We start from the raw sequence: 24,393 nt of genomic DNA on the forward strand, positions 1-24,393 counted from the left end.
ATTTGAAGGGGAGGTCATGAGATCATCAGCCGTAGAGCCTGATGAGCTCAAAAACCGGAAATAGATTAAATTTGGTGTGAATGGAGGTAATAATACATCAAATAAGTGATTAACCTATAGAGATGATCCGGATCAGCGTATAGATCCCGGATCCTGAAGGCGGTTGGCAGGATACATTCGATGTTGTGGACATGTCACAGATGATTCTGTGCGAAATTGTGCAGCCAATAATTTTTCAGTGGTACAGATAATGAAGAGATGGATTACTCTGGACATCATTTCAAATCCGTCTGGAAGTAGCAAGTCAATCATGGATGTGATGAGGGAGACGTCACTGCCGGGCGTCATACTAGGATCTGCCGTGTTCATTTACCCAGTATTGTTACCATGACAAGATGAACTATCGCTCAATCAAATTCACAAATGTTACTAATTTTATATCTGCCATCTTTAGCAAAGCGCCTTTTTTAAGCCATCTAAGCAGCTAAAGAAGCACTTGAGATGTCACAATCAATCTCACGGTTATAATGAATCACAAGCTATAGGAAGCCGTTGCCATCAGCACCTCCATCTGTAGATATTGCAGCTGAGTTATGCTCTATTTTCTCAGTAGAGACTGTAAAGGCCTGATTAATGAAGCTATAAAACAAGGTGGGCGTCGACACGGGCCAAACGCGGTGCAACCAGAAAACAGCAGCAAGTTAAGAAATGCTGCAAAAGCACAAACACAAGTGTAAACGTGGTGTGTAGAAGACGAACGCGGTGCAAATTAAAAAAAAAAAAAAACGTGATGCAAGAAACGAAAACAGATGCATCATCACCTTTTGCGCTGCAAAGAGAGAAACGATGCAAAGCACAACACGATGCAAACCGAGAAAGCAGCTCCAATATAAAAACGCTGCAAAGCCAGTCGCCACAACGGAAGTCCACCCAACCTGCAGGGGGCGCTCTGAGCGCAACAGCTCAATGCAGACACCTTGTAAGGGGAGGAGACGAAACAGCTGACTGGCGCTTGGTTTTCAAGAACAGCGGCAAGACACTGCACGGTCATGTGATTTTTATTTGCTTAAATTTGTATAAATGATAACATAAAAAGTTAATAATAAAAATATATCAATGTACAACGCTGTACATTACGTGACGTTCATTTTATTGTATTTTACCCAGACTGTTTTCTATATTGACTATATTAACTGTACAACGCTGCAAATTTGCTTGTGTATTGTTAACCCACTTGCTAAGAGCAATGAGATAAAAGTGTTTAGAGAGTGATACCTCTCAGAGTGAACAGAAAAAGAAACCTGTGAAGGTTTGATCTGTTCTTGCATAGGTTGTTCAGATTTAGCTGTCAATGCAGACCCACACCTTGTAAAGTGACCAATCATATCGATTTGCCATATTGCATAATTTTTTATTTTATTTACTATGTTACTTACTGTATGTTACTTACTAACTACTTCACTTTAACTATGTTATTTTGCAGATCTATGTTGGGGGTTGTGAGGTTGACAGGTGACTCCCTAAAACCTGTTAGAGGGAAGTCCCTTCCTCTTAACATTCAGCCTCAGCTATTGGCTGCTGCACTTAAAAAGCAAATAGATTTGAACCAGGACATGCAGGACGTTGTCCATGTTTTGGTTGTCCCCCGATGGCAGAGAAGTGATAAACATCCCAGGAACAGACGACCCTTTCACTGTCCAGAAGCACAAGGAGGCAATAGGGAAAGCCTACCAAAGAATAACACTCTACATTTGCACTGCAGAGGACTTTGAAAGCAGTTGTACGGGGTTTTTTTTTTATGTCAAGTTCCATTTCATATTGCATTCAGGGTTTGATTTAAATTTTTTCACCCATATATTTTATATGCAAGATTGGTTCTGCCAGTTACTCAAAACATTGTAGTAATTTTGGTTTAAATTGGATTTTGTCAAAGGTCATACTGGACAGTCCTCTAGTGAAGATGACAGTGTTGTCCATGTAAACTGACCATCCGTGGAAAGTGCTCTCTCTGACACTGTGGTAAGTGTTTTAAGCAATAGTCCAACATTTTGGCAAATTGGCCTTTTGTAATACTGCCTATAATCATGAGTAGGTACATTATTTAATTATCAGGGCCTGTTGTCCTGAGCCAAGGGGGTGGGCGAGCAGAGGCATGAGCCGCTGAGCAGGTAGAGTGGAGGTGGACAATGAGTCCTTCAACTCATCAAATACTTCATCTAACAACTCCAAAAGGCTGTCGTGGACAATTGGTGACATGTACATTCACCTAAAGCACATATACTGCAACTTATTTGAGCCAAGTCTTGTATTGTTACATAATAATATATTAATCATTTCATAGTGTGATGAATTGAGTTGAAGGACTTCTGCCATTCACCGCCATTCTGCACAGTAAGCGGCTCATGCCTCTGCCCTCCCACCAGCACACAATGGGCACTGATATTTACAGGTAATGTACAATATCAAATAATGACTATTGGCAATAGGCCAATTTGTCTAACTATCCCTTTCAATTAGAAAATTGTATTTAATATAATTTGTGATTTATGGGTTCACATGATATTGATGTATGCAGGTCTGGGATTTTCCAGATGACACAAGCACCCCAAGAACGGAGAATGTTTTGCACAGGTAATGTTTGCCTTTGTTAAGTGATTGCTTTGCTTCATGAGCAAATCAAGTAATCAGTGGTGGAGCAATATAATCTTTGGTTATTTGATAATCCCAGACCCCCTGGATGCCATCAACCTGGATTCCATCAAGTAAGTTTTTTTTTTTTTTTTAAAGATATATACCCAATAATCCTACATAAAATTGTGAAATACAGTTAAATGATTTTGAATATTCACTTAGTCATCCTTCGTGCTTTGCGCCCATGATTTATGACGTGCATTAGTTCTAAGCAGCTAACAATGCCAAATGATTACGTGATTAATTTGAAAAATTTATTATTTTCAACTGGGATGGACAGCAACCAACTGCCAAGGATAATTTAAAATCTTCACAGAGTCCGAATACCTGCAGAAAGGTAAGCTGGCATACATTTACAACCTTAGCATATTTGGTTATTGTGTGTATGTGTTTAATGAAGAAAATAATAAATTAAAAACATGGAAGGCGTTATGTTACATTTAGCCCTTTTCCTGCAACCTTTCGATAATTTTTTGATACCTTTTTTCTTGGAATGTCAGGCTGTGTATTCTTTTGTTTGATTGCAAACTTCTTCCAAAAAGCGAAATAAATAGCACATACTGGGCATCTGTAAAACAAAACAAAAATAGTGAACTGTGGATCTTCCAGCTGAATCTATGAACCTTTTCCCTGCAGCAACTCCACAAACTTGTATGCACCTGTAGTTGTTGACAGTGAGCCTGAGACAGATGACCACACAGACTGCCCTGCAGTAGAGAAGTACGATTCATTACTAGTTATCGCTCAAATTTTGTGCTCCAATATTGGCAATATAATTATTGATAATGTATGTATGGGATCGAGCACTCAGAGGCTTCAAGCGACAGTCTTGTGACCCATCCCATGAAATTGTGGTCAAATTCACTGATGATGAGGGGAGAGCAGAGGATGCAGTGGACACTGGTGGTCCCAAACGGGAGTTCCTTACCCTGCTGATGGACTGCCTGAGATCAAGGAGGATTTTTGATGGTCCAGAAGACAGGTGATTTCTCACATTGGACTGTGCAGGTAAACATTTTAATGTTTACAATTAAATTCATTCATTCATACAGGGGATTTTAATGTTTTTAACATTTTAAAACACTTCAAAGTTTACAATTAAATTCATTCATTCATTCATACAGGAGATTCACGGGTTCATCATGAACTTCATGTAAACGCATTGCTGCATTTTCACAAGAACTGACCTCAAGCATTTTATTCTAGCAGAAGCTAAAATATAATCAAAATACCAGACAATCCCATCAGCTGCTGAGACAGACGTACGCGTTTGTTCACCAAATGTCTCGCACTCCGGTGAGTCTTTAGTAGTTCTGGAAGCAATGCGAATAATTATTACATGATTACTAATGTGCATACAGTCACAGTTATGTTCTTTAGCCTGTCACTGTGACTGTTTATTAGGCTTAGAAATAGGGTTGGCTGTCTAATTCATTGTGAACTACAGCAAAATATTTATTAAAATGTACTTTTGTTTAAGTGCAATCACTTTAAAGCATTTAAAAAGTTGCAGTTCATTTTTGACGTCAGTTGAGCCCTTTTTTTTTTTTTTTTTTTTTAGTAACTCACAAGAAAGCTCAGATTGATGTTAAAGGCCATATTGGAGTTTACATGTGCAGTTTTTGTATGATAATCTCGTGAAATACTTCCTTCTTGAAGATGGTGGAAGGGAAAGCAAATGTAAAAGGATACGCAGTTCTTCAGTTTACCCAAATGCGTCTGTTACAGCAAGAGTTTGTAAAAAAAAAAAAAACCACATTTTATCTTCCAGAGTCCAACCGAGGGTCAAGAGATCCACTGTGGTGTCAAAAGGAAAGCCGATGATCACGACGAGGGCCCCCCGAGGAAGAAAGCCAGGTTCAATACATGCCTGGATGATAATGTCGGTGCACCCGGAGAGAGTGCGGCAAGTGGCACTGCATCAACATTGAACCAACAGGTGTCATCTTCCCACAGAGCAGAGTGCCCCGAGCACCCGGATTCGTTACTGGTTGAGGACAGAAGCGGGGGCACTATGATTTGCTTGGACTGTGGCCGCGTTGTCGTCGAAAGGCTGGTTGGCATATTGAGGAGGGAACATGAGAAGATTGAGGATCCATCTTGGGGCAAATATCAAAATGAGCCACTACTTGAGGAGGACCTCGGCACCGTGATCGTAGGAGATGGTGCCGCTCAACTTGACAAAGTGACCCCCAAGCGGGTGAATACGGTTATGCACAAGGCCTTTAGAGGCCTCGAAAGGAAGGTGGGTCATCTCCACCTGCCTGAGATCGTTACTCATGCCACCAAAAAACTAATGAAGCGGACCTATGAGCTGAACGGCCGGCGGGATCATAAACATGATGCGGTTATTTCAGCCTGCCTTTATATCGCCTGCCAAAAGGAGGACTCACCAAGAACTTTGAGTGAGATCTCCACCATGTCCATCGTTTCCAGGAGGAAGATTAACAAATGTGTCAAGTGGATCTGCAACTCCCTTGATATCGAACTGCCCAGCAGCTCCTTTGCCGCCGAGATTGTGAGGAAGCCGCCACCCGCAATACAGAGGCTTTGGATCAAGATGGGGTTCTGTGTCCCCTCTTCGGAGTGGTGTCTGCCCCTGCCTGCACTGCCTGAAAGAAGAGGGCGTTAAAGGTCATAGGGCCCATCTGCTGTCTCCATCAGATGACAAAACGTACAAGAATCTAGATTGCAGATTTCTTTCTCTTCACCAAGGTCAATGGACATTGCCTCTACTACTACTACTTCTACGACGACTACCGCCACTACCGCTAGTTTACAAATGCTACAATTTCAATAAAGATCGCAAGTATTTTCATGAATCTGATCAGGATGTGCACTTCAGTTGTTCTCTTATACTGTGAGATGAGAATGTGAGTTAATTTAACATCAGCATTGAGCCTTGGAAAGACATATTAATTTAAAGTCTCTGTGAAACTACAAATAAATAAATAAATAGTGGCACTAATGGGTGGTCAAATATCAACAGCTGCCAGAGATGAGGAATATTTTCATGTTGGGAGGATGATTGCAACATCCATAGTCCATGGTGGTCCGGGCCCTCGATTCTTGTCGGAAATTCTCTACAACCGCCTCACGGGAAAATCAACCACCGACCTTGACGCGAGGATGGAGGACCTCACAGATGACAACACAAGAGCTTCTTTGGTTGAGGTTTGTGGTCAAATCAAGAGCTCACAAAGCTGAAGTGTTATTAATACTCTATAGTCTAGCTACACCCCTGATTAAGGTTAATTAGGTTAATGAGGTTAATTAAGCTCCTCCTTCCTATTTTATGGCATTGACAACATGGAAATTGTTTAATTTCTTTACATCTTCATCATTCAGAATGGGAAGTGGTGGCACGTCACTAAAATGTATGGTAATTGTTTCCCGGATGTCCAGTGCAGCAACACTGGATGAACTACACGCAGTAATTGACAGATATTCAAGTCTGTTGACAGTGGCACAATCTTCGTGATTTGGGCTCTGCATGCCACAACATTGGATTTGAAATGTAACAACTACAACGGAATTGAAGTGCAGACTTTAGGGTTTATTTCACGGTGTCGAACAAAAATATATGATTAAACATGAAGGAATTGTAGCTATTTTATACAAATGCTCCTCATTTCAGGGGCTCAAAAGTAATTGGACAAAGAAACATAGCCTTTAGTAAAATGCTACTTTTCAATATTTTGTTGAGAATCCTTTGCAGGCAATGACTGCCTGAAGTCTGAAACCCATGGACTCAGCACCATTGGAAGCTATGCATGCCCATGCCATCACACTGCCCCCACCATGTTTTACAGAAGATGTGGTGTGCTTTGGCTCATGAGCTGTTCCAGTTCTTCTCCAAACTTTCTTCTTCCCATCATTCTGGTACAGGTTGATCTTAGTCTCATCTGTCCAAAGAATGCAGTTCCAGAACTGGGCTGGGTTCTCCAGGTGTTTTTTGGCGAAGTCAATTCTGGCCTTTCTATTTTTGAGGCTGATTAATGGTTTGCACCTTGTGGAGAATCCTTTGTATTTACTCTCAGGAAGTCTTCTCTTTATGGCAGACAAAGATACTGATGCAGCTTCTTCCTGGAGAGTGTTCTTCATTTGAGTGGATGTTGTGAGGGGGTTTTTCTTCACCATGGAAAGCATTCTGCGATCATCCACCACTGTCGTCTTCCATGGACGTCCAGGCCTTTTTGAGTTCCCAAGCTCACCAGTGCACTCTTTTTTTCCTCAGAATGTACCAAACTGTTGATTTGGCCACTCCTAACATTTCTGCTCTCTCTCTGATGGGGTGCTTCTTGGTTTCAGCCTCAGGATGGTCTGTTTCACCTCCGTTGAGAGCTCCTTTGACCGCATGTTGTGTGTTCACAGCAACAGCTCCCAAATGCAAACGCCACACACGGAATCAACTCCTGACCTTTTAACTGCTTAATTGATGACAGGTTAACGAGGGAAGAGTCCATGCAGCCTTTTTTTTTTTTTTGCAGGCTTCTGAGTCAATTGTCCAATTACTTTTGGTCCCTTGAAAAAGAGGTGGCTACATAGTAAAGAGCTGTAATTCCTAAACCCTTGCTCCAATTTGGATGTGAATACTCTCAAATTACAGCTGAGAGTCTGCACTTTAAGCCCCTATTGATTATATAATTGTATCCTGAATATGTTTTCGTAAACAGCAAAAATAATACAACTTGTGTCATTGTCCAAATATTTCTGGGCCTAACTGTATATTCTTCACTTGCTCTTGATACAGCTACACAAACAGTGGAGATCATTTGTCACGACTTGTACGTTAACTGCTGACAGTAACAAGCACAACACGTAATGTGCAGCGTTGAAAGGTGATGGAGAAGCGATTGGTGTAAAATATAATCAAAACAAAAATCACATGACCGTGCAGTGTCTTGCCGCTGTTCTTCAAAACCAAGCGGCAGTCAGCTGTTTTGTCTCCTCTCCTACAAGGTGTCTGCATTGAGCTGTTGCACTGAGAGCGACCCCTGCAGGTTTGGTGGACTTCCGTTGTGGCGACTGGCTTTGCAGCGTTTTTATATTGGAGCTGCTTTCTCGGTTTGCATCGTGTTGTGCTTTGCATCGTTTCTCTCTTTGCAGCGCAAAAGGTGATGATGCATCTGTTTTCGTTTCTTACATCACTTTTTTTTTTTTAAATTTGCACCGCGTTCGTCTTTTACACACCACGTTTACACTTGTGTTTGTGCTTTTGCAGCATTTCTTAACTTGCAGCTGTTTTCTCGTTGCACCACGTTTGGCCCGTGTCAACCACCGTAGGGCATGATTCAAAGCAGCTATATGTTGAGCATGACGGCTCAGTCGGTGTCTCACAATGTATGTGACGCAAAGAGGTAGAAAAGGAAGGAAAAAAAAGGAAAAAAATGATCCTTGTCTGTGTCATGGCTGACTCATCAATGGTGAGAACATCTAGCTGGGGAGCATGAGGAGTCAGGGAGATCTCCAGTGACTCTGTGCACCCTGGGGGTGAGGTGGGCTTCCTCCATCGTCTTCTGAAATGGTGTGATCACGCTCATTGTCAGAAAACTGCAAACCTTACACACACACACACACACACAAAAGCACCCGCACGCAGAGGGAAGCAGTGACCGACTTAACAGCTGGAGATGGTAGAATAAAACATGATGGCATGTTTGTGAAAAAAAGGAAGAAAAAGAAGAGAAAGAAGGGAAAGAAGGGAATGACAGTGACACCTGATTTGTTTGTACATTTAAGTGAATGTCTAAAGCATTTTTAATAACAATTCAATATCAATTATCAATAATGTGACATGCAAAATGCTTTGCTTTCATTGCCAACAAAAATATTTTCTGCCAGGCAACCAGGAGGTAGAATCATTTCACATGGTCTCATGCTAAGTATTATTTTTGAGTCTTGCTAAGGCCAATACATAAGCTAATAGCAACAAATGATAAATCATTCAACAATGAGATGTTACCTCATGCAACTTGAAAACAAAAGTTTCTGTTAAACCTGACCAATTAGTGCACAAAAGCGCGTATGTTCATGCATCACTCAGCTAATCCACTTGTCTCATACCTGCTGTGGTACACTAATGTGGTAGAAAAAAGAAAGCTCAAGCAGTTCAACTTTAACTTCACTAATCAAATTATCTACAAGGTACAAAAGGCAAAAATGGGAGTGGATTTTAGAAGCAGTTGAGTATACATCACATAGCCAACACTCAAATGAAATGTGTTTTAAATTTATTTGACAATTTGAATTAGGTTTCTGTGAGAAGGGTTAATTCAGTCTTGCAACATTTTGTTCTTTTGAAGGACTTTAGTTTGCAAATTACAATTTAATAAGTCAGTAGTTTATTTGAAAAGGAGAGCACTCAGAGATCGGCAGAAAACAAGAACTATGGATGAGTCAGCCACGTCTCATCTGCCCAGATGTTGAAGGGAAGATAACATTCTATGGTGTGAGAATCCAGTTAAGGTCTATTTAGGTTGTAGGCACAAGAAGTACTTGTTGTTCTGTAAGTGGGATTCAAATGAAAAACCATTTCCTAAGTTATGTTTGGACACAAAATGGTTCCTGCGATGCTGCTGAGCCAGGGATGTGGTGCAGGCGTGAAAGATCTCTGAATAAAATAGAGCAGAAAGTCATCATGGAAAAAAAAAAAAAAAAAAGATAATTTGTGTGCACGAACCAACAAATTAGATTTTGCAACTCTGAGAGAGACTGTGGTGGGACTGGGCTGTCAATGAAGTAATTAAATCAAATAATAAAATATATCATCACAGCCAGCTTTATGCTCAAATGATCTAACAAGTGTCGCTGTATTTATTCTTGAGCTAATGAGCATTCATGTGTGACTAAACCTTTAACTGACCTGAATAAAAACGGCATCAAAACATTCGTCTGACCCAATAGATGTTTGGCTACGCTCAAAACAATCTAATGCATTACAAGCGTAACAGCACTGACAGAATTTGATATTCAGAACATTCACTGTGGGCCAAACTCAGCCCTCCGGCAACATATGAAAGCACCATCAACATCAAACATTCCAGTATGTCTCAAACATAGCAAACAAAGACTCCCACACCCCTGTGCCTTCACATCTCAAATATATCACACACAAACCCAACTTTTGAACGGTGGATGTGCAGACATTAAATCAAACAAAGCTTCCTGAAGTGTGTGAAGTTTAACTTAATTACAAAAGTTGAAAGTCTGATGAGTCTTATTTTGTAACTGACCCTGTGTGCATTGTATTTTTTTTGTTGTGCATCTCTTTAAACATCTCGTTCTCAAATTCGAATCTTTCTGAATAAAGACTTGCTGTATTTATGTGCAGCCTAACAAGAAATTAATTGCACCAGTTGCTTCTCATTCTCTAAATGAGCGCGTGATCCGCAGGCCAAGAGCGCATTCTCTCGCTGGCCTCGCTGGGTAAACGGCTCCAAAAAAGGAAGAAAAAAAAACAAAAACACAACATTAAAAAAAATGTTGTTTTGTTGACAGGATGAACATGGCACCCCGGGACGGACATCTGCAGAGCAAATATAAAAACAAAGTGATGGACGGACGAATGGAAGGACGGACAGATGGCAGTCACTGGAAAAACTTTCAATGCAGCTGCCTGCAGTCACCTCACAGAACGCTGACATTCTTTCACTCTTAAGTGTGCTGACAGGTCCTCAACGTGTCACGCCGCAGTTTGTGAGGACGAGCTGTCCCTTTTCAGACTGAACTCATTTTAAAAGAGCACACAGAACAATTACAATCAAGAGAGTAATTTAGCTTCTGAAACAGTGGCTGATGAGCCAAATATGGCTGAGTGTGAAGCGCTGTGACACACAGCTACAACAACAACACTGACCTGGAATTATGCGCCGGTGTCATTTTGGATGATATGGGTCTTAATCATAGAGTCAAACACACACAGACATGAAATTATACTTCATGATGGAAACAGATGAATATAATGGAGTTTATTCTATTCTCTCCGCTGTGCCTCGTTTAAACTCTACAGAACTGAAGGATTATAGAAACCTAATGGTCTCCTGTTGTCACGGGAGAGAAAAGGAAGAATTACTCGTTTGGGCATGTTTTTCACACCTCCTCTGTCTGCACTGGCTTTGCTTTTTGCTCCTCCTCCTTGCAACCTTGTCCTCAATCAACACCTCCTCATTCTCCTTTCTCTCCAATCTTGTCTCTTAATTTCTCATCCTGCCTCATCTGGATGTTTTCTTTCCTCTTGGTTGTCCTTCATCATTTCCACTCTATTTTGTTCATGTCATTTATTCCCTTTTTGCTTCCCTGTGAAGTTAAATTGACATTTTTTTTTCCAACACTCGCTTCACCGTGTGCATGTCTCACAACATCCTGTGTTGCTCTTTAGTATTTTAGTCTCACTTCCCTTTCTTTGAAGTGTTTCTAACTATATCATAATAGCCTCTATACACACACACACACACACACACACACACACACACACACACACACACACACACACACACACAAGGGTTGACAGTTCCTGCCTATGCTATATACACGATCAACTGCACATCAACGTTGCAGCTCCCCTTTGCGTCTTCGTTGAACAAGTGTCAGTGTGAGCATGTCAGGTGTTTTTTGTAGAGTATAAATTGACTTTGTTGCTGTAGTTTTTCAGCCTCTTCTTGCCCACTAATCTCTTTTTAATGTAAGCAAGCAAAGACAAGCTAGAAATAACTTCAGAGCTCCGTCTTCCTCCTGAAAAAATGCACGATACTCAGTAGAAGGTGAGAACATTGAATTTTCTCTGATGCTTTTTTCACATTGATCTGATGCTTTTGATTCCCGGAGCTATTAATAGTGTGTGTCTCTGGGCTGCCTTGAAGGAAGGAGTAGAGTCAGGGAGCGGCCAGCGTTAGCAGACGGTGATGAGGCAGGTGCATTTAACATTAGACCCTTCACTCTTGAGGGCCTCGGTGAAATTACATACACAAGCCGTGAAATAAGAGGTGAGCGGGGGAGCTTTGGAGGCTCCCAAAGACGCACCTCCTAGGAGCCGGGGCATCGATTTCAAACCAGGAGCCTGAATAGACTGCGAGGACACCAGTCAGTAAGTGACTGAACCGACACCCCACTTAGCCTCTCCATATGATGAGATGAAGAGAGTCCTCTTTTGTTTTTGTAGTTGCGCAGTTTCTCTATTTTATGAATACATTTTAAGGAGAGAATAATGGTAAAATTTCCTCAGGTGGTTAAAATATCACCTGTATCTGTAACTCCCACAGCCTACAAGATGATGATGCTCTCACCACAGGACATTCATGACAATGTCCCCAATCTGCAGGGAGAAAGCACCATTACTTGCCTGCTGGGCAGATGAAGATGGAAGGGAAGGAAGACGGGAAAACAGGAATTTAATCTCCTGGTGAGTCACCCTAGTAAGAGTGTTTGTTGTCTTTATTCCTCTGTGAGGAAGCGAATCCACTGGGAGCAAGAAAAGACCGTTCTGACCTTTCAGTAAAAAGCCATGCATGCTTTTTGGTTTGCTTTTTCCTCTGGTGCACTCACGCAGACAAATGAGAGCCATAAAATACCCCTGCCTGCCTGCCTGCCCTCCCGCCCTCCCCCAAACCCTCTCTGTCTGCTCCAGGAAAAATCTGAATAAAGAACAATAAAGAAACAGCATTTTCTTTGCTGGCTGACTGTTGTGACAGGTGGTAATTTTTCCCTGCTGCTGCATACTAATATTAGACTGGATGGGGAAACATAAAAACTGAAAGCTTTTGGTTTAGACAGGTAGAGAGAAATAACTATTTAACATGCATCTAATTTTATAGTTGGGGGGCAGCATGGCTCGGAGATAGAGTGGCCATCTAGCAATCATCTATCATCAAGGGTCGCTGGTTCAATCCTCACTTCCCCCGGTGACCATGTCCAAGTAGCCTTGAGCAAGATACTGAACCCCTAATTGCTCCTGATGGCCCTGCAACGGACTGGCGGTATAGAAAATGGATGGATGGATAATTTTATAATCCTGGGAAAACCTCAAAGTGAGAGTAAATGGATGAAGGACTACTTACTCCGATGCTAAATGAAGTGATTTGTTGCTCTCAAGTGACATTACAATGTCCTTTTACGGAGCGCTGATTACCCATCATTCATCAGGTGCTGTGACCAGGCAAAGGATGCAATTAGGGGAAAAAAGTGTCTCTTTCTTGTTCTATCACCTCTCTTGGCTGTGTGTACATCTGAAGGTGTGTGAAGCCAATTTACTGCTACTTGCCGTTGCACAAAGTAAGAGTACGTGTGTGTGTGTGTGTGTGTGTAAGGGGTGTGTGTGTGTGTGTGTGTGTGTGTGTGTGATGGATTAAGACCACATAAGTCAACCTCTGCTCTTGACCTGTGTTTCAGGGAAGGCAGCTTATCTGCAGCCAGAGGAGCGGCTCCAGTGATCTATTGCATTGTTTGCTCACATATCAATTTAATTAAATGCCATTGATTCAAACACTCCTTCTCACTGGTGAACCATTGTGTTGCGCTTCCCTCTGAGCTCGCCGACTCCTTTCACAAGCTGCACACAGCTCTGTGCACAGTGTAGGAGGTTTTCACTGTCAGAGTCGCTGTTCTTCATTTATTTACCTTTTTCAGTTCCTAGAAACTCAGAGCTGGTTTTGACCCAAATGTATCTGGATGGAGTAAAATGAGCTTATGAGTATTATGTGGTTGCATTTTGTCACCTTGCTTCTTCAATGAACACATCTTTTCTAAGTAAATTCATAAATGAGAACCCAGTCAGCCTTTGGTAGGCTCAGTAGTACGGTACCTACTGTGGACTCACGGTCGCTGAATGACAACAATTTATGAGGTTTTACCGTCTGAAATTGGTTGAAACAATTACAGTCCCTACTGAGACGTTTCGGTGACATGCAGCAGTTGTGTAACAGTAAGCGCTCTCCAGCCGGCAACACAGGCATTGTAGGAACCCAGCCGGGTGGAAAACTTCTTCAAAGTTTAAGTTATGCTTGCGCCATCAGTTCAAAAGTAACTCAAGGCCAACTTATTTAAAAATTAATATAGTTGCTCTAAAATCATTTTGCTGTTACTTATCTTTTATCAGACCTTTTTTGCAGTCCCCCAGATGATCGTCATCTGAAACACGTTGTTGAAGCTCCTGTCTGATTATCTTGCCAACACACAGGGATCCAACAGTGTATCTTGGACGTTTTAGTTTGTCCCAAACACCTTTAATATTTTGCGCTCAAGCTTGTATTATCTCAGCTACACCAAAAATAAAACCAAATTAAATGTCTCTCTGTGTCCTGCAACAAGTGGAGCTACAGCCTTCACTCGCCCCATGGGCCTGACGCCAGAGGCGCAGCGATCTCCTCCATCCAGGGGAGGGATTGAGTCGTGGTTTACAGAGATTGAGTACACACTGGAGGGTAAATCATGTATTCATGACATTTTATATTTTCAGTTTTACCCTCTAATTTTTCCCTTTTAACTGGTGGCAAGTAAGAGAAGTTTTTTTTTTCCTTCAATCATGTTGCTTTCTCCTTCCAAATGGAATTCAGACTGAGTTGTGGTTGGAGGGCATTTGAAATGAGCTCCTCAGAGACCCTGCTTAGGAAATGAAATTGCCTCGACTCTGGCCTTTTGTCACGTCGCTCCACAGTGCATATTAATGATCCGCAGCACGTGTCGCAGCACTGAGCTGCGATACACGCAGCGACACAAGTCTAATCAGACTCTACACATTCACTGTCGACTGTTATTTGTCTCCTCTGCCTCTTTATGGCATGTTCTCTTATTAGCCAGCTCTAATTCTCTTTCATGGGGAGATTTCTACAATAGCCGGTGGCTGTTACATGTGTTTCCTTCCTCTAATGAGTATTGAATACGTTTTAACTGTAGAAAGCACTGCACTGCCCCTAAAAGCACCACGTTTAGTGGCAAATTAAGCAACATTTTTGTTAATGAGGAACAACATAACAAGTAGCACTGGTGGCAAGTAGGCTCCTCATTTAAACAAGCAATAAAGCAGGACACATGACAGGAACTAACTGGCCGAATCAGACAACTTTCTACCAACATTCAACACACCACCACTGACTGAAATGTAATGATTTGAATCTCACAGCAGGAACTAAAGCAGGACACTGCAGGAAGTTGATGCTAACTATCCCCCCCCCAACCTGTAATAATAGATTATCTGCAATGCATCTGCACATGGAGGGCATATGGCACATGACTTGTTTGTATCGTCATGCTGGCAGCAAAAGCGGAAGCGCAAGCAATGGCGCCAATGTTGATTTCAGGCTATCAATTCACTGAAGTTCACCATAATTTCAAAGCTAGATTTAAAATTTCTGATCCTCAAAGTGCCAGACATCTCAAACAGTCACCTGATCAACCTTCCCTCATACGAGAGTCTTCGACATCCCACAAAAGCCTGAACGAAAACCTGGACTCATGATGACTATTCAGTGAGTCTACTGGCTAAAAGTGGTAAGTTATGTTAGCATAAGCAACATATTTGATTTCCTGAGACTTTGCATTATGACTATGTGGGTCAGTTTCTAAATGCACCATCTCATTAATAAATATTTAGTCTTATGGTAAAGAGCAGAATCCGTGATGTTGATTTAGGTTTTGGCGAGTCATCCCCTGAACGTTCCCCAGTGGTCAGGAATGGTGGGGTTTTGTCAGGAGCCTTCTGCAGTTGCACAGCAGGACTTGTGATGAGAGCTGCTGCAGTGTGTCACCTGTGTTGTTCTGGGTATGAGAGGACATGATAACTGCCTTATCCAAAAAAAAAGTGAAAGTGGGCCACATTTACTTGGAGAAACCGTGAAATATCAGCAAGACAAGCAAAGATATACTTGTTAGCGGCACACTAGGTGCAAAAAAAATTAGAAATCCCCCCCAACTGAGCATGAAGCTCACCTCTACAACTGGTCCTTGAGCCAGCACTCCTCTCTGTTGTCAGAGAATTCAACATCCCGTTGTCAAACATACTCATACTGGATCAAACAGAACATCTCAAAAAATCTACCTGACTGGAAACAAACACCAACAAGACAAACAGCACATTAATCATTTCATAACAATCTTAAAAATAAAGCCAATGTGTTTTATGTGCTAGGTGTGAGAAATCTTGGCGTATTCTGATTTGTGTTTTCAGAGTGATCTTGTTGAAGAGACATAATCCGAGTCCAAATAATCTGATCACCTAATTATCTAATTGCATTATATATTTCACAAGCCTAACCAGGATTGTCAGGTTTACTGAAGCTAAGATAACTAAGCTGAGGTCCACACTATTTCAAAGTCATGCAGGGAGCTTTAAGGGGAAGAAAATAGTGCTTCGTAATCTGAAATAAATCTCCTCTCTGAGCTTAATCCCTCTCTGTTGGACACACACGGGAGGATGGATGGATATCAGTCAACTGTATTCCACATCCTGGCGCTCCTCTGCTCCACTTGTAGTGATAAACAAAAACAAAAAAAAAGAAAGAAAGAAAAAAAAAAGAAAAAGGAAAACATACATAAGGTGGAATGTGAAATATGAAAATCATATTATCTCTGTCTGGCTCTGTCCCAAGACACTAAAACCAAAAGAGGAAAAATGTTAACGCATTTAAAAACAATACGCCTCTGAAGTCTGACATGTGGGAGAAATGCGAGGACGACGGGAAGTGTTTTATCCCCACTGCCTCAGAGTCAGTTTGTCAGCTGAAACCTATTGAGCAGATTCACGGGGGACTTCAGGGCCAAGGACAGACTTAAGAGACAATATAAACATTTATTCCATTATTGTAGATTCATGTGTGTGAGATGAACAGTCAATATATTGTAGGTTACGACAGATCCGGAGGGCTTTATTTCCCTCATCACATCAATCCAGTCACTGTAACCCTATTTTCGTTTCGGATTACTGATGGAATTATTAGCCTCTGTAGTCATTTAATCTGCGTAACAGCATAAAGCTGATTTACAGTTTCATTAAATGTGTCATATAAAGTACCAGCATGATAAGATGCAAGCTGTGAATCTTTATTGTTCTGATCGGTGAACTGAAACATCCTGATTTTTGCAGTTAATTTGTGGGGAAAAAACAAAACAAACTGCAGCAGAGACAGCAGGTGTCTGAGCCATCAAACACCTCCAATGACAGTCACACTCACCGTGCGCAGACGGGACAATAACTTACTGTTCAGGAAAATTAACCTCATTAAGGTCTCCCTGTTGCCGGGCAGGATGTGCAGGGTTTCTACCAGCTCAAATTCATTTAACTGACTGATTTGAAGAGTAATACAGTGTGAATTTGATGAGAGTTTTACATCATTTATCAAGTACAAATTCCTTCAACTCATCATAAAGGAAAGACTTTGTATTTGCTCGCATTTTTAAGTACTTCACGTAAATATCCAAGACTACTAAAAACTGTGTAGCATGGATGTTTGTGAGAAAGCTTTTGTGTGCATATAAGAAGTCTTGGAACTTTGAGGATGGTGATCTAAGTAAATTAATTATGTGCTTGGTGAAATGATAGATGACTTCTTTGAATGTATCACCTTGGTTTTTTTTGTTTGTTTGTTTGTTTTAGTTTTCAGATTTGATAGAAAACATTTAAGGAGCAAAAAAAGGTCAATAAAGTTATTTTGAAGTCCTGAGCAAACAAGAAAGAGCTCCAGGAGTTTCTTGCATCGCCTGATGTGCTGCCACAATGGATCGTACAGCCAAAACAAATGGATCCAATTTGAGGGCCTTAAAATTTAATTATGATATATTTCAACTCAAAGTTAAATAAAAAAGTAAATCAGGCATTCTGATGAATATCACATATTTCATATTGATCTAAAGTCTAGTCGAGGGAGAAATTAATTTTCCTTCCCTGCTTGCCATGCTTGTAGGTGAGCTAATTTTCAGCACAGTTTCACTCTCGTATGCATTCAGGCGGCTGCTGCACTTAAAAACGACAGTTTAATTTAATTCTGAGCGAAAGATTAAAGTTAATATGAGGGGAGCATGGCAAGGGCACAGACATGTCAGCAAAGATTGAATATTACTTCCCTCAGACGGACGGCTCGAGAGACACAAGACGACGGAGAGGGGTGACAACAGCAAAGAGTCGTAGCGAGAGGCAACAGCAATTTGATGCGGGCCCGGAGGCCACGGCCTCTCCTAATGCAGTGTGTTTGGGAAGTAGTCAGCCGTGAGCACACTGACCACGCTCCACAGATTAAAAACTCTATTCCATTCGGATGAAAAGAACTGGAATACAGAGGTAAAGATTGTGTGGGAGAAAAAATTGAGCTGTAGTTTTAGGGAAGAAAGTGGTTCACAAAGTGTGGGAAGGAAAAAAAACACCCATTCATCTATAATCCATTAATCTAGGACTCTTGTGAGAACCTCATTCCTACCTCCCTCTCTCTCGCTTTCTGACTGTCTTGTGACAAATGGAGCTAATCACTGAGAACAGAGTGGAGAACTGGGGCAGTCAGCGTCATTGTCGAGTCACTGCAGGGACACATGGTGAGGATTATGACCAGAGATACGATACGCGACTGTGATTGACTGTTGCTGGTTCTGACAGCGGCGGCAGCGATTGTTGGAAGAGAGAACTACAGTACGTGTGGGTGAAGAAAGACCCTGAAGTCAAATGCCACACTTCAAACCCAGCAACTCTTCGCCTTCATCGTTTACCCTCCTCTTCTGCTACTGCCACAGCCCTGGTTGGGACGTGGCCGAGGCAGAGGCAGCTCCCGGGTCATGTGACTTCTGTTGTGCATTATGCAACACCCTGATGATTCAGCGCGAGACTGGTGAAAACGGTTGGATGGCTTTGGTTGAAGAAACTGCACCAGTTTTGACTGGAAAAAAAAGATTCAGAGATACGTCCCTGTGGTCTTGGTCAGCCTGGTGACTTCAAGGGTTAAAAATTCAAACCTAAACTCTGACTCTACTCTAAGGCAGATTTCCAGTTAGCACTTGGCATGTATGACCTTTGTCGAACGATATAATAATCATGTAAAAAACACATTGACACAGGAGGCAGGTGTTTGTGCGTCACACTCCTTTCACACAGGCCCTACAAACCAGAATTATCGTTGACGTTGCCCAAAACATCTGTGTGAGAGAACGTGTGTGTAATTTGGAGTCTGTCAAATGAAGCGGGTCAGCTTTTACACTGTGAACAGGTGTTGATGAGTTGAGGACGGTCAGCTGGGGATACTGTCCTGTGCTCATATGAAGGGACCATTACAATTAATGCAGCATGCAAAAGCCTTGACCGATGTTTGCTAATAGAGCCCATGGAAGGAGGGAGCTGGCTCTGCAGGAGATGGCACGCGAGCCACAGATGATAATCAGCTGATATCAAGGTGGCAAGATGTGATTTTTAAACGACTGCCAAGCAGTTTGTGCTCCAAGATCATCAAAGCACAGAGACAGAAGATCAGGCATCAGCTACGTTGTCTGTTTTGCTCGCTGATGGAATTTTCTGTTCATGCTCAGATCAAAACCTCACTTCAACAACTTAATATACAAAATGCACTTTAAGAATGTTATCATCTTTGATTTGACAATAAATGATGTCAAAGGAGATTAACTTGACTCAAACATCGACACTGTAAATTAACATAATTAATGTGCAATGGCAGAGACTATTAGGACAAAGATTATGAGGAAAAAACATAATTCAAGAGAATAGAAATTGTAAATAATCCACAAAGGTAACAGCTGACTAAATATTATTATTATTGTCTTCTGTGCGGTGATCATCACCCCTGGGCGACAAGCTCTTGCCAACGTGACCCCTCTGGTTACCCAACTCATGACTTAATTTGAAGCCTGATTCAACCCGCCAGTATATTCCAATACAAAGTGAATGTTTTTAAGTGAGGTTAGGATTTCCAGCACTTTTATCAGCGCAGCCCCTCTGTGTAATAGAAAACAATGAAGAGATTAAGGGAGAAGGTAATCTGCTGCTGGGTGATGAGCCAGGGGATCCAGGGGCTCCTTGGCCAGCTATGATAAGGCCACAGTCGTCCCAAAACACCCACTGATGGGGTTCAGCCTCATGCAGTGATGGCTGCCACATGAAAATACATTTGTCTGCACATTGAGGGACGCTGCCAACTCACAACATTATCATTTCAACAGAAACAATCCTTCTGGCAGAGTACTACACAAACAAAAACACACACACACACTCATCGAAGCACAAAAAGAGAAACTTGAAAGGGAAACGAGAAGAAGAAAAAGAGAGCGAAATGAGGTATGAAAAGAGATTCCTCCAGCAGAAGCCTGACAACATCACTTTACTGTAATACCCCATGAACTCACATCTCCAGAAAAAAAATCTCCAAAAACGTGTTGGTGTCCAGTGACTCGGGGTGTTTGGGTTGCAGCGACGATTCAAATGTGTGGTCTGCTCATTTGATATGTGATTACTATTCCTGCTGAAAGAGGAGGCTTAATAACAGAGGACAAGCACTGCAGAGTTAAGTGGCAGCATTTCTGTCTGTACCGTTTGGCCTCTTTTCTAAGGACGCAGTGTATCAGAGAAACTACATTTGCAGCTGATTACCCTTTTCAGGATCTTTTCTGCCCCCACAACAGCATCATGATGTCAGGTTGTCCGTCCGTACGTCCAATTCTTGTTTGTGCCATATTTCAGGAGATTCTTGAGGGATTTCTTCTTCTTCTTTCTCTCTTTTTAAATTCTGCTCCACTGGGACTCATGGATGAATTGGAAAGATTTTGGCGCTCAAAGGTCAAAGATCAAGGTCACTGTCACCTCACGCAAACACAATGCCTCTGGCAAATCTGGAGAAAGTCCTTCCTGGCGTTCCACAAACATCCAGTAGGATTCAAAGGTGACCTGATACAAATTCAACTGAAGGTCATTGTGACAGGTGTGCATCACAAAAGCCAAAGAAAATGTGACGCTGACAGGTCGACAAGCAGAATGACGCTGTGTTTTCAGGGTAAGTTGCTAGCAAGTTTGTGTAATATTATTAGATGTTCATGTTCAGGACGTTTACTTAACTTTTAGAAGAAGCTGATTTCAGGGCTGGTGGGGGTACCGCCAGCTACTGGTCAGGAGGCAGACACGCTTAATAATTTGATTCTTGCCAATAACCAACAGTATCAAGTTGTAACTGCACCTCAAGCATATAAACAGCCGGTCTGTAGCAGACCGTTAATGGTGGAATGTGCCATCATCCGAGCAAAATGTCCATTATTTTGATTTAAAGGGAAAAAAAATTAGGTCTTCTAATACAGGCACGTGGAGCCCACAGTTGTAGTCTTAATCCGTTGACTGCTTTCATAATAATCATTCTTTTAACTGATAATAATCTGTCATTTAACTGATAAGAAAGCAGTCCATTTCCTCTCTGATTATCCAGTCATCAATCTGGCTTCTTTTTTTTTTTTCCTCCACAAAAAAGGAGATCAAACTGAGAGCAACAGGAGATTAGCTCAGACACTCACTCATAAGAAACAGGCGAATAGTGACACCGCATAAGGATTCAATTAAAGGAAATCTATGGTATTTTGAGGCATTTTTCAAAAAGCAGAGAAGAAAATCTCTTCAGAGGGACAGCCTCAAACTGCCAACCTGATCTGCCTCTGTCTGACAGGGTTACTACAGGGACACCCCCCCCCCCCCCCATTCTCTCTCACTCACACACACACACACACACACACACACACACACACACACGCCGACACATTCTCACTCTTGTCTACATGTTTTCTGTCACCTCCTGAGAGCAGATATAAAGTCAGGGGCAGATATAGGAAACAGGGCGTTTACGCAGCCGCAAAAAGAAATATTGACTTCATACTCAAACACACTACTAATGTACAATGTGTGGAAATTTTACAGAGCAATAATAATTACAATAACTTTTAATTTCCAACGTAACCCTGTCGAAATTAACTTTCTGGATGAGTGTTACACCATCTCAAATGCCACATTTTGCTGAATAAACACGCAGAGTGGGACTGAACTGTAGACTGTAGAAATGGGGTTTTCTAACTCGTGCAGGCCTGTGAGCATATTCAGAAGAATGTTTCAAGCTATTTGTCTTCAACTAAGTTGCTTTTTGCAGGTTTAACTGGACATGTCAACACTGTTCATCTCCAGTTCCACTATTTGTATTTGTCAATGTTTTAAATTTGATATTCATATTATTCAGGAAGTGGGACCCAATTCGGTAACCAGTAGTGATTTCAAATTTTGTACCATTAGTTATCATTATCATGGATTCTGTTTTGGACTTTTTGAGTTCTATGCTTTTATGGTTCCTGGATTTTCACTGGAGCTGCTGTTTATATTCTCCCATTGTTGTCAGCTCCTGTTTTATTTTGAAATCTCGTCCCTCTTGCGTCTCAGTTGATCTTACTTCCTGCTTCGGGTGATTGCCTCCCTCAGCTGGACTGATTGACAGCCCTTCAGTGCCTGGATTCCTGGTTTGCTCTTTTGTTTGCATGCATTTGTTGCCACTTTCTCCACTGACAGGAACTCATCCCACCCTGAACAGGTTCGTTTACACTGGTGGGGCGGGGACGTGAAGAAGCCATGCATGTCCCTCCCTCATTGTACATCAGGTCAGGGGACATGAAAAATCCTCCATTTTCTGATTGGCTTTTCATCGCAAACACTTGCAGCTGAAATGTGTTTTTGGAACTTCATTTTATTACCTTTAATATTGTACCCGTCTCAGTGACCTTGACCTTTGACCACCAAACTATTTCCTGGCCGTCCTCGAGCCGCTGTGGACATTTGAACCAAATTGGGGGGACAAAAAAAAAACCAACAACAACTTTGTGACGTTCTTTAAATACCATGCGAACAAGAACCTGGACAGAAGTCACGCTCATGTGAGGTGACATTGCCTTTTGATCACCAAAATCTTTTCAGCGTATCCTCGTGTCCCTTTAAACATTTATGGTACATTTGAAGAAATTCCCTAGAGGCGTTCTAGAGATACCAAACTAAGAATGTTTCTTTTTGAGTTATTCACACTACATGGTGAGATACACACACACACACACACACACACACACATACACACACACACACACACACACACACACACAAACCAGCCTTGCTATTTTCACACTCGTGACCATCTAACCTGCACATTGCGAGTCTAAACATAATTATAGTTCATGCTTCATTAGCATGCCTGGGCTGTTATGTTTATTCCTGCCTGTCCACTTCACTTCCCTCCAGAGCCCATCAGCTGTCAGTCTCTAGACCCACCAGGACCCACAGTCGCTGTCCTGACAGCTTCCATACATCCCTAATCCCCTCTGCACACTGTCCTATCCCCCAGTGGACACACCCATCGTCACAAACTGACACCTACACAACAGAAAACACACCAGCATTACGTGAACACACAAGCGAGAGTCGCACATGTGCCGCCCTGGTTCTGTAGCGCAGTGTATGATGGATGGTCCGGTGAGGGAAGAGTTCACCTTTCAATACAGCCTCTTATGCTTCTCCCCCTGTTGCCTGGGTACGGTGATCACATTCAGATAAGATATCCAGTTGAAAATCACGCCATCCTTAAAGCACTGGTGACGTCGATAGAAATTCTAGCCACGTGGATATTTCTGGTCAAATTCAATGAGCTGGAGTAACACAATCGTATTTCTTTCCTTTGGCGGGAGAAACACAATCAGAAAATCGATGCGAGAGCCGGACCCTCGGCTAAGCACAGATCAAAACCAGATTCAGAGATAAATTTGACAAAAATGAAATATAAACCGCTGTCATTAGATTAGCATGCTGCTTGCGTGGCTCATGTCTCTGTGTGTGGTGTAAGTCAGCCATTTGTGCTGTCAGGCGGCCACGTAGTTTTTTTTTGTTTTGTTTTGTTTTGAATCTTTTGTCACTATTTCATCAACAAAGCCACTGAGAGGCAACAACATGGCAGGGGGCAGAGGGGAGAAGCAGGACATGGAAAGGCTCATAAGAAACTAAAACAATGAAAATTCTAATTACTTATTAAACAAGGTAGTTAAAAAAAATTGGTTTATTGTGTTTTTTCCAATTGCGTCAAACCAGAACAGATTTGTGTATCGCCCTCCAGGGATCTGTTGCTTTTAGGTTTTTTTTCCCTTTCTTTTTTTATCTCAGGTTAGTTGAGGTTGCACAGATTGTGAGGAGTTACTGAAGTTGTGCAAAAAATGGATTATTTTGTTTGATAGTCAGCTGAATTAACCTCAGGGAATCAAAGAGGCCAATGCTCTCTTCTTAAAGAGATGCATAAGAGAGGGGAAAATGGAAAAGAAAGGCTTCTTTTTAAAATGGAGTGAGTAAACACACTGTTGTTGTGAGTTCAAAGCTGAACTCTGACTGCATGTTTGTAAAAGCACTGATTCAAAGTCTATATTTTACATTTTCCCAAAGTCTTAGTGCTTCCCACGTTTTGCCCCATGTGTGAATTCACAGAAAAAAAAATACATTTAATTGAAGAACTACATATTAAAACCCGGGTGAAGTCACTTGAGCTGCAGCTGCATTTGTTTCCTCTTCATAAAAGAGAACGAACAACAAGAGCAGCTAAGTGTTCCTTCCGCTTCCTCTCTTCATTTGTCTTCATCTCCTTGACATTTTCAAACATGTGACCTTCATTCATGTGATGTGATTTTTTTAATCAATCATGTTTGATTTAACTTAATTTGTTCATTTGACGGGAG

General features: G+C 41.7%; 2 protein-coding genes and 1 long non-coding RNA gene across 7 annotated transcripts in view; 2 read left to right on the forward strand and 1 right to left on the reverse strand.

Moving 5' to 3' along the window:
* sphkap (SPHK1 interactor, AKAP domain containing) overlaps positions 1 to 24,393 on the reverse strand; it is a 123,349-nt gene that overhangs the window by 75,569 nt on the left and 23,387 nt on the right. The window contains exon 1 of one of the 4 annotated variants that reach the window (XM_086215631.1): positions 5,085 to 5,132. The exons of the other annotated variants lie outside the window; for them this stretch is intronic. The gene's annotated coding sequence lies outside the window, so the exon portion shown is untranslated. Of the gene's footprint in view, positions 1 to 5,084; positions 5,133 to 24,393 lie in introns of those variants that run through there. 4 annotated transcript variants of the gene reach the window in all.
* Positions 1,790 to 3,376, forward strand: LOC147254106 (uncharacterized). Its single transcript, XR_015118116.1, has 5 exons — positions 1,790 to 2,019; positions 2,576 to 2,631; positions 2,729 to 2,762; positions 2,972 to 3,028; positions 3,328 to 3,376. It is a non-coding gene; the product is annotated as an uncharacterized LOC147254106 (long non-coding RNA).
* LOC147254107 (transcription initiation factor IIB-like) lies at positions 3,381 to 5,646 on the forward strand. 2 transcript variants are annotated; one of them, XM_086215644.1, is made up of 2 exons: positions 3,381 to 3,699; positions 4,463 to 5,646. In XM_086215644.1, the coding sequence occupies exons 1-2, from the start codon at positions 3,658 to 3,660 to the stop codon at positions 5,321 to 5,323; spliced, it is 903 nt and encodes a 300-aa protein (XP_086071770.1). In that variant the 5' UTR covers positions 3,381 to 3,657; the 3' UTR covers positions 5,324 to 5,646. The 2 variants fall into 2 exon arrangements, with proteins under 2 accessions (XP_086071770.1, XP_086071771.1); XM_086215645.1 differs by lacking the exon at positions 3,381 to 3,699 and adding an exon at positions 3,920 to 3,987.

This window comes from Aulostomus chinensis, chromosome 10 (genome assembly GCF_037954235.1).
Source record: "Aulostomus chinensis isolate RoL2024-O1b breed Wild chromosome 10, RoL_Achi_v1.0, whole genome shotgun sequence".
Classification (NCBI taxonomy): Eukaryota; Metazoa; Chordata; class Actinopteri; order Syngnathiformes; family Aulostomidae; genus Aulostomus; species Aulostomus chinensis.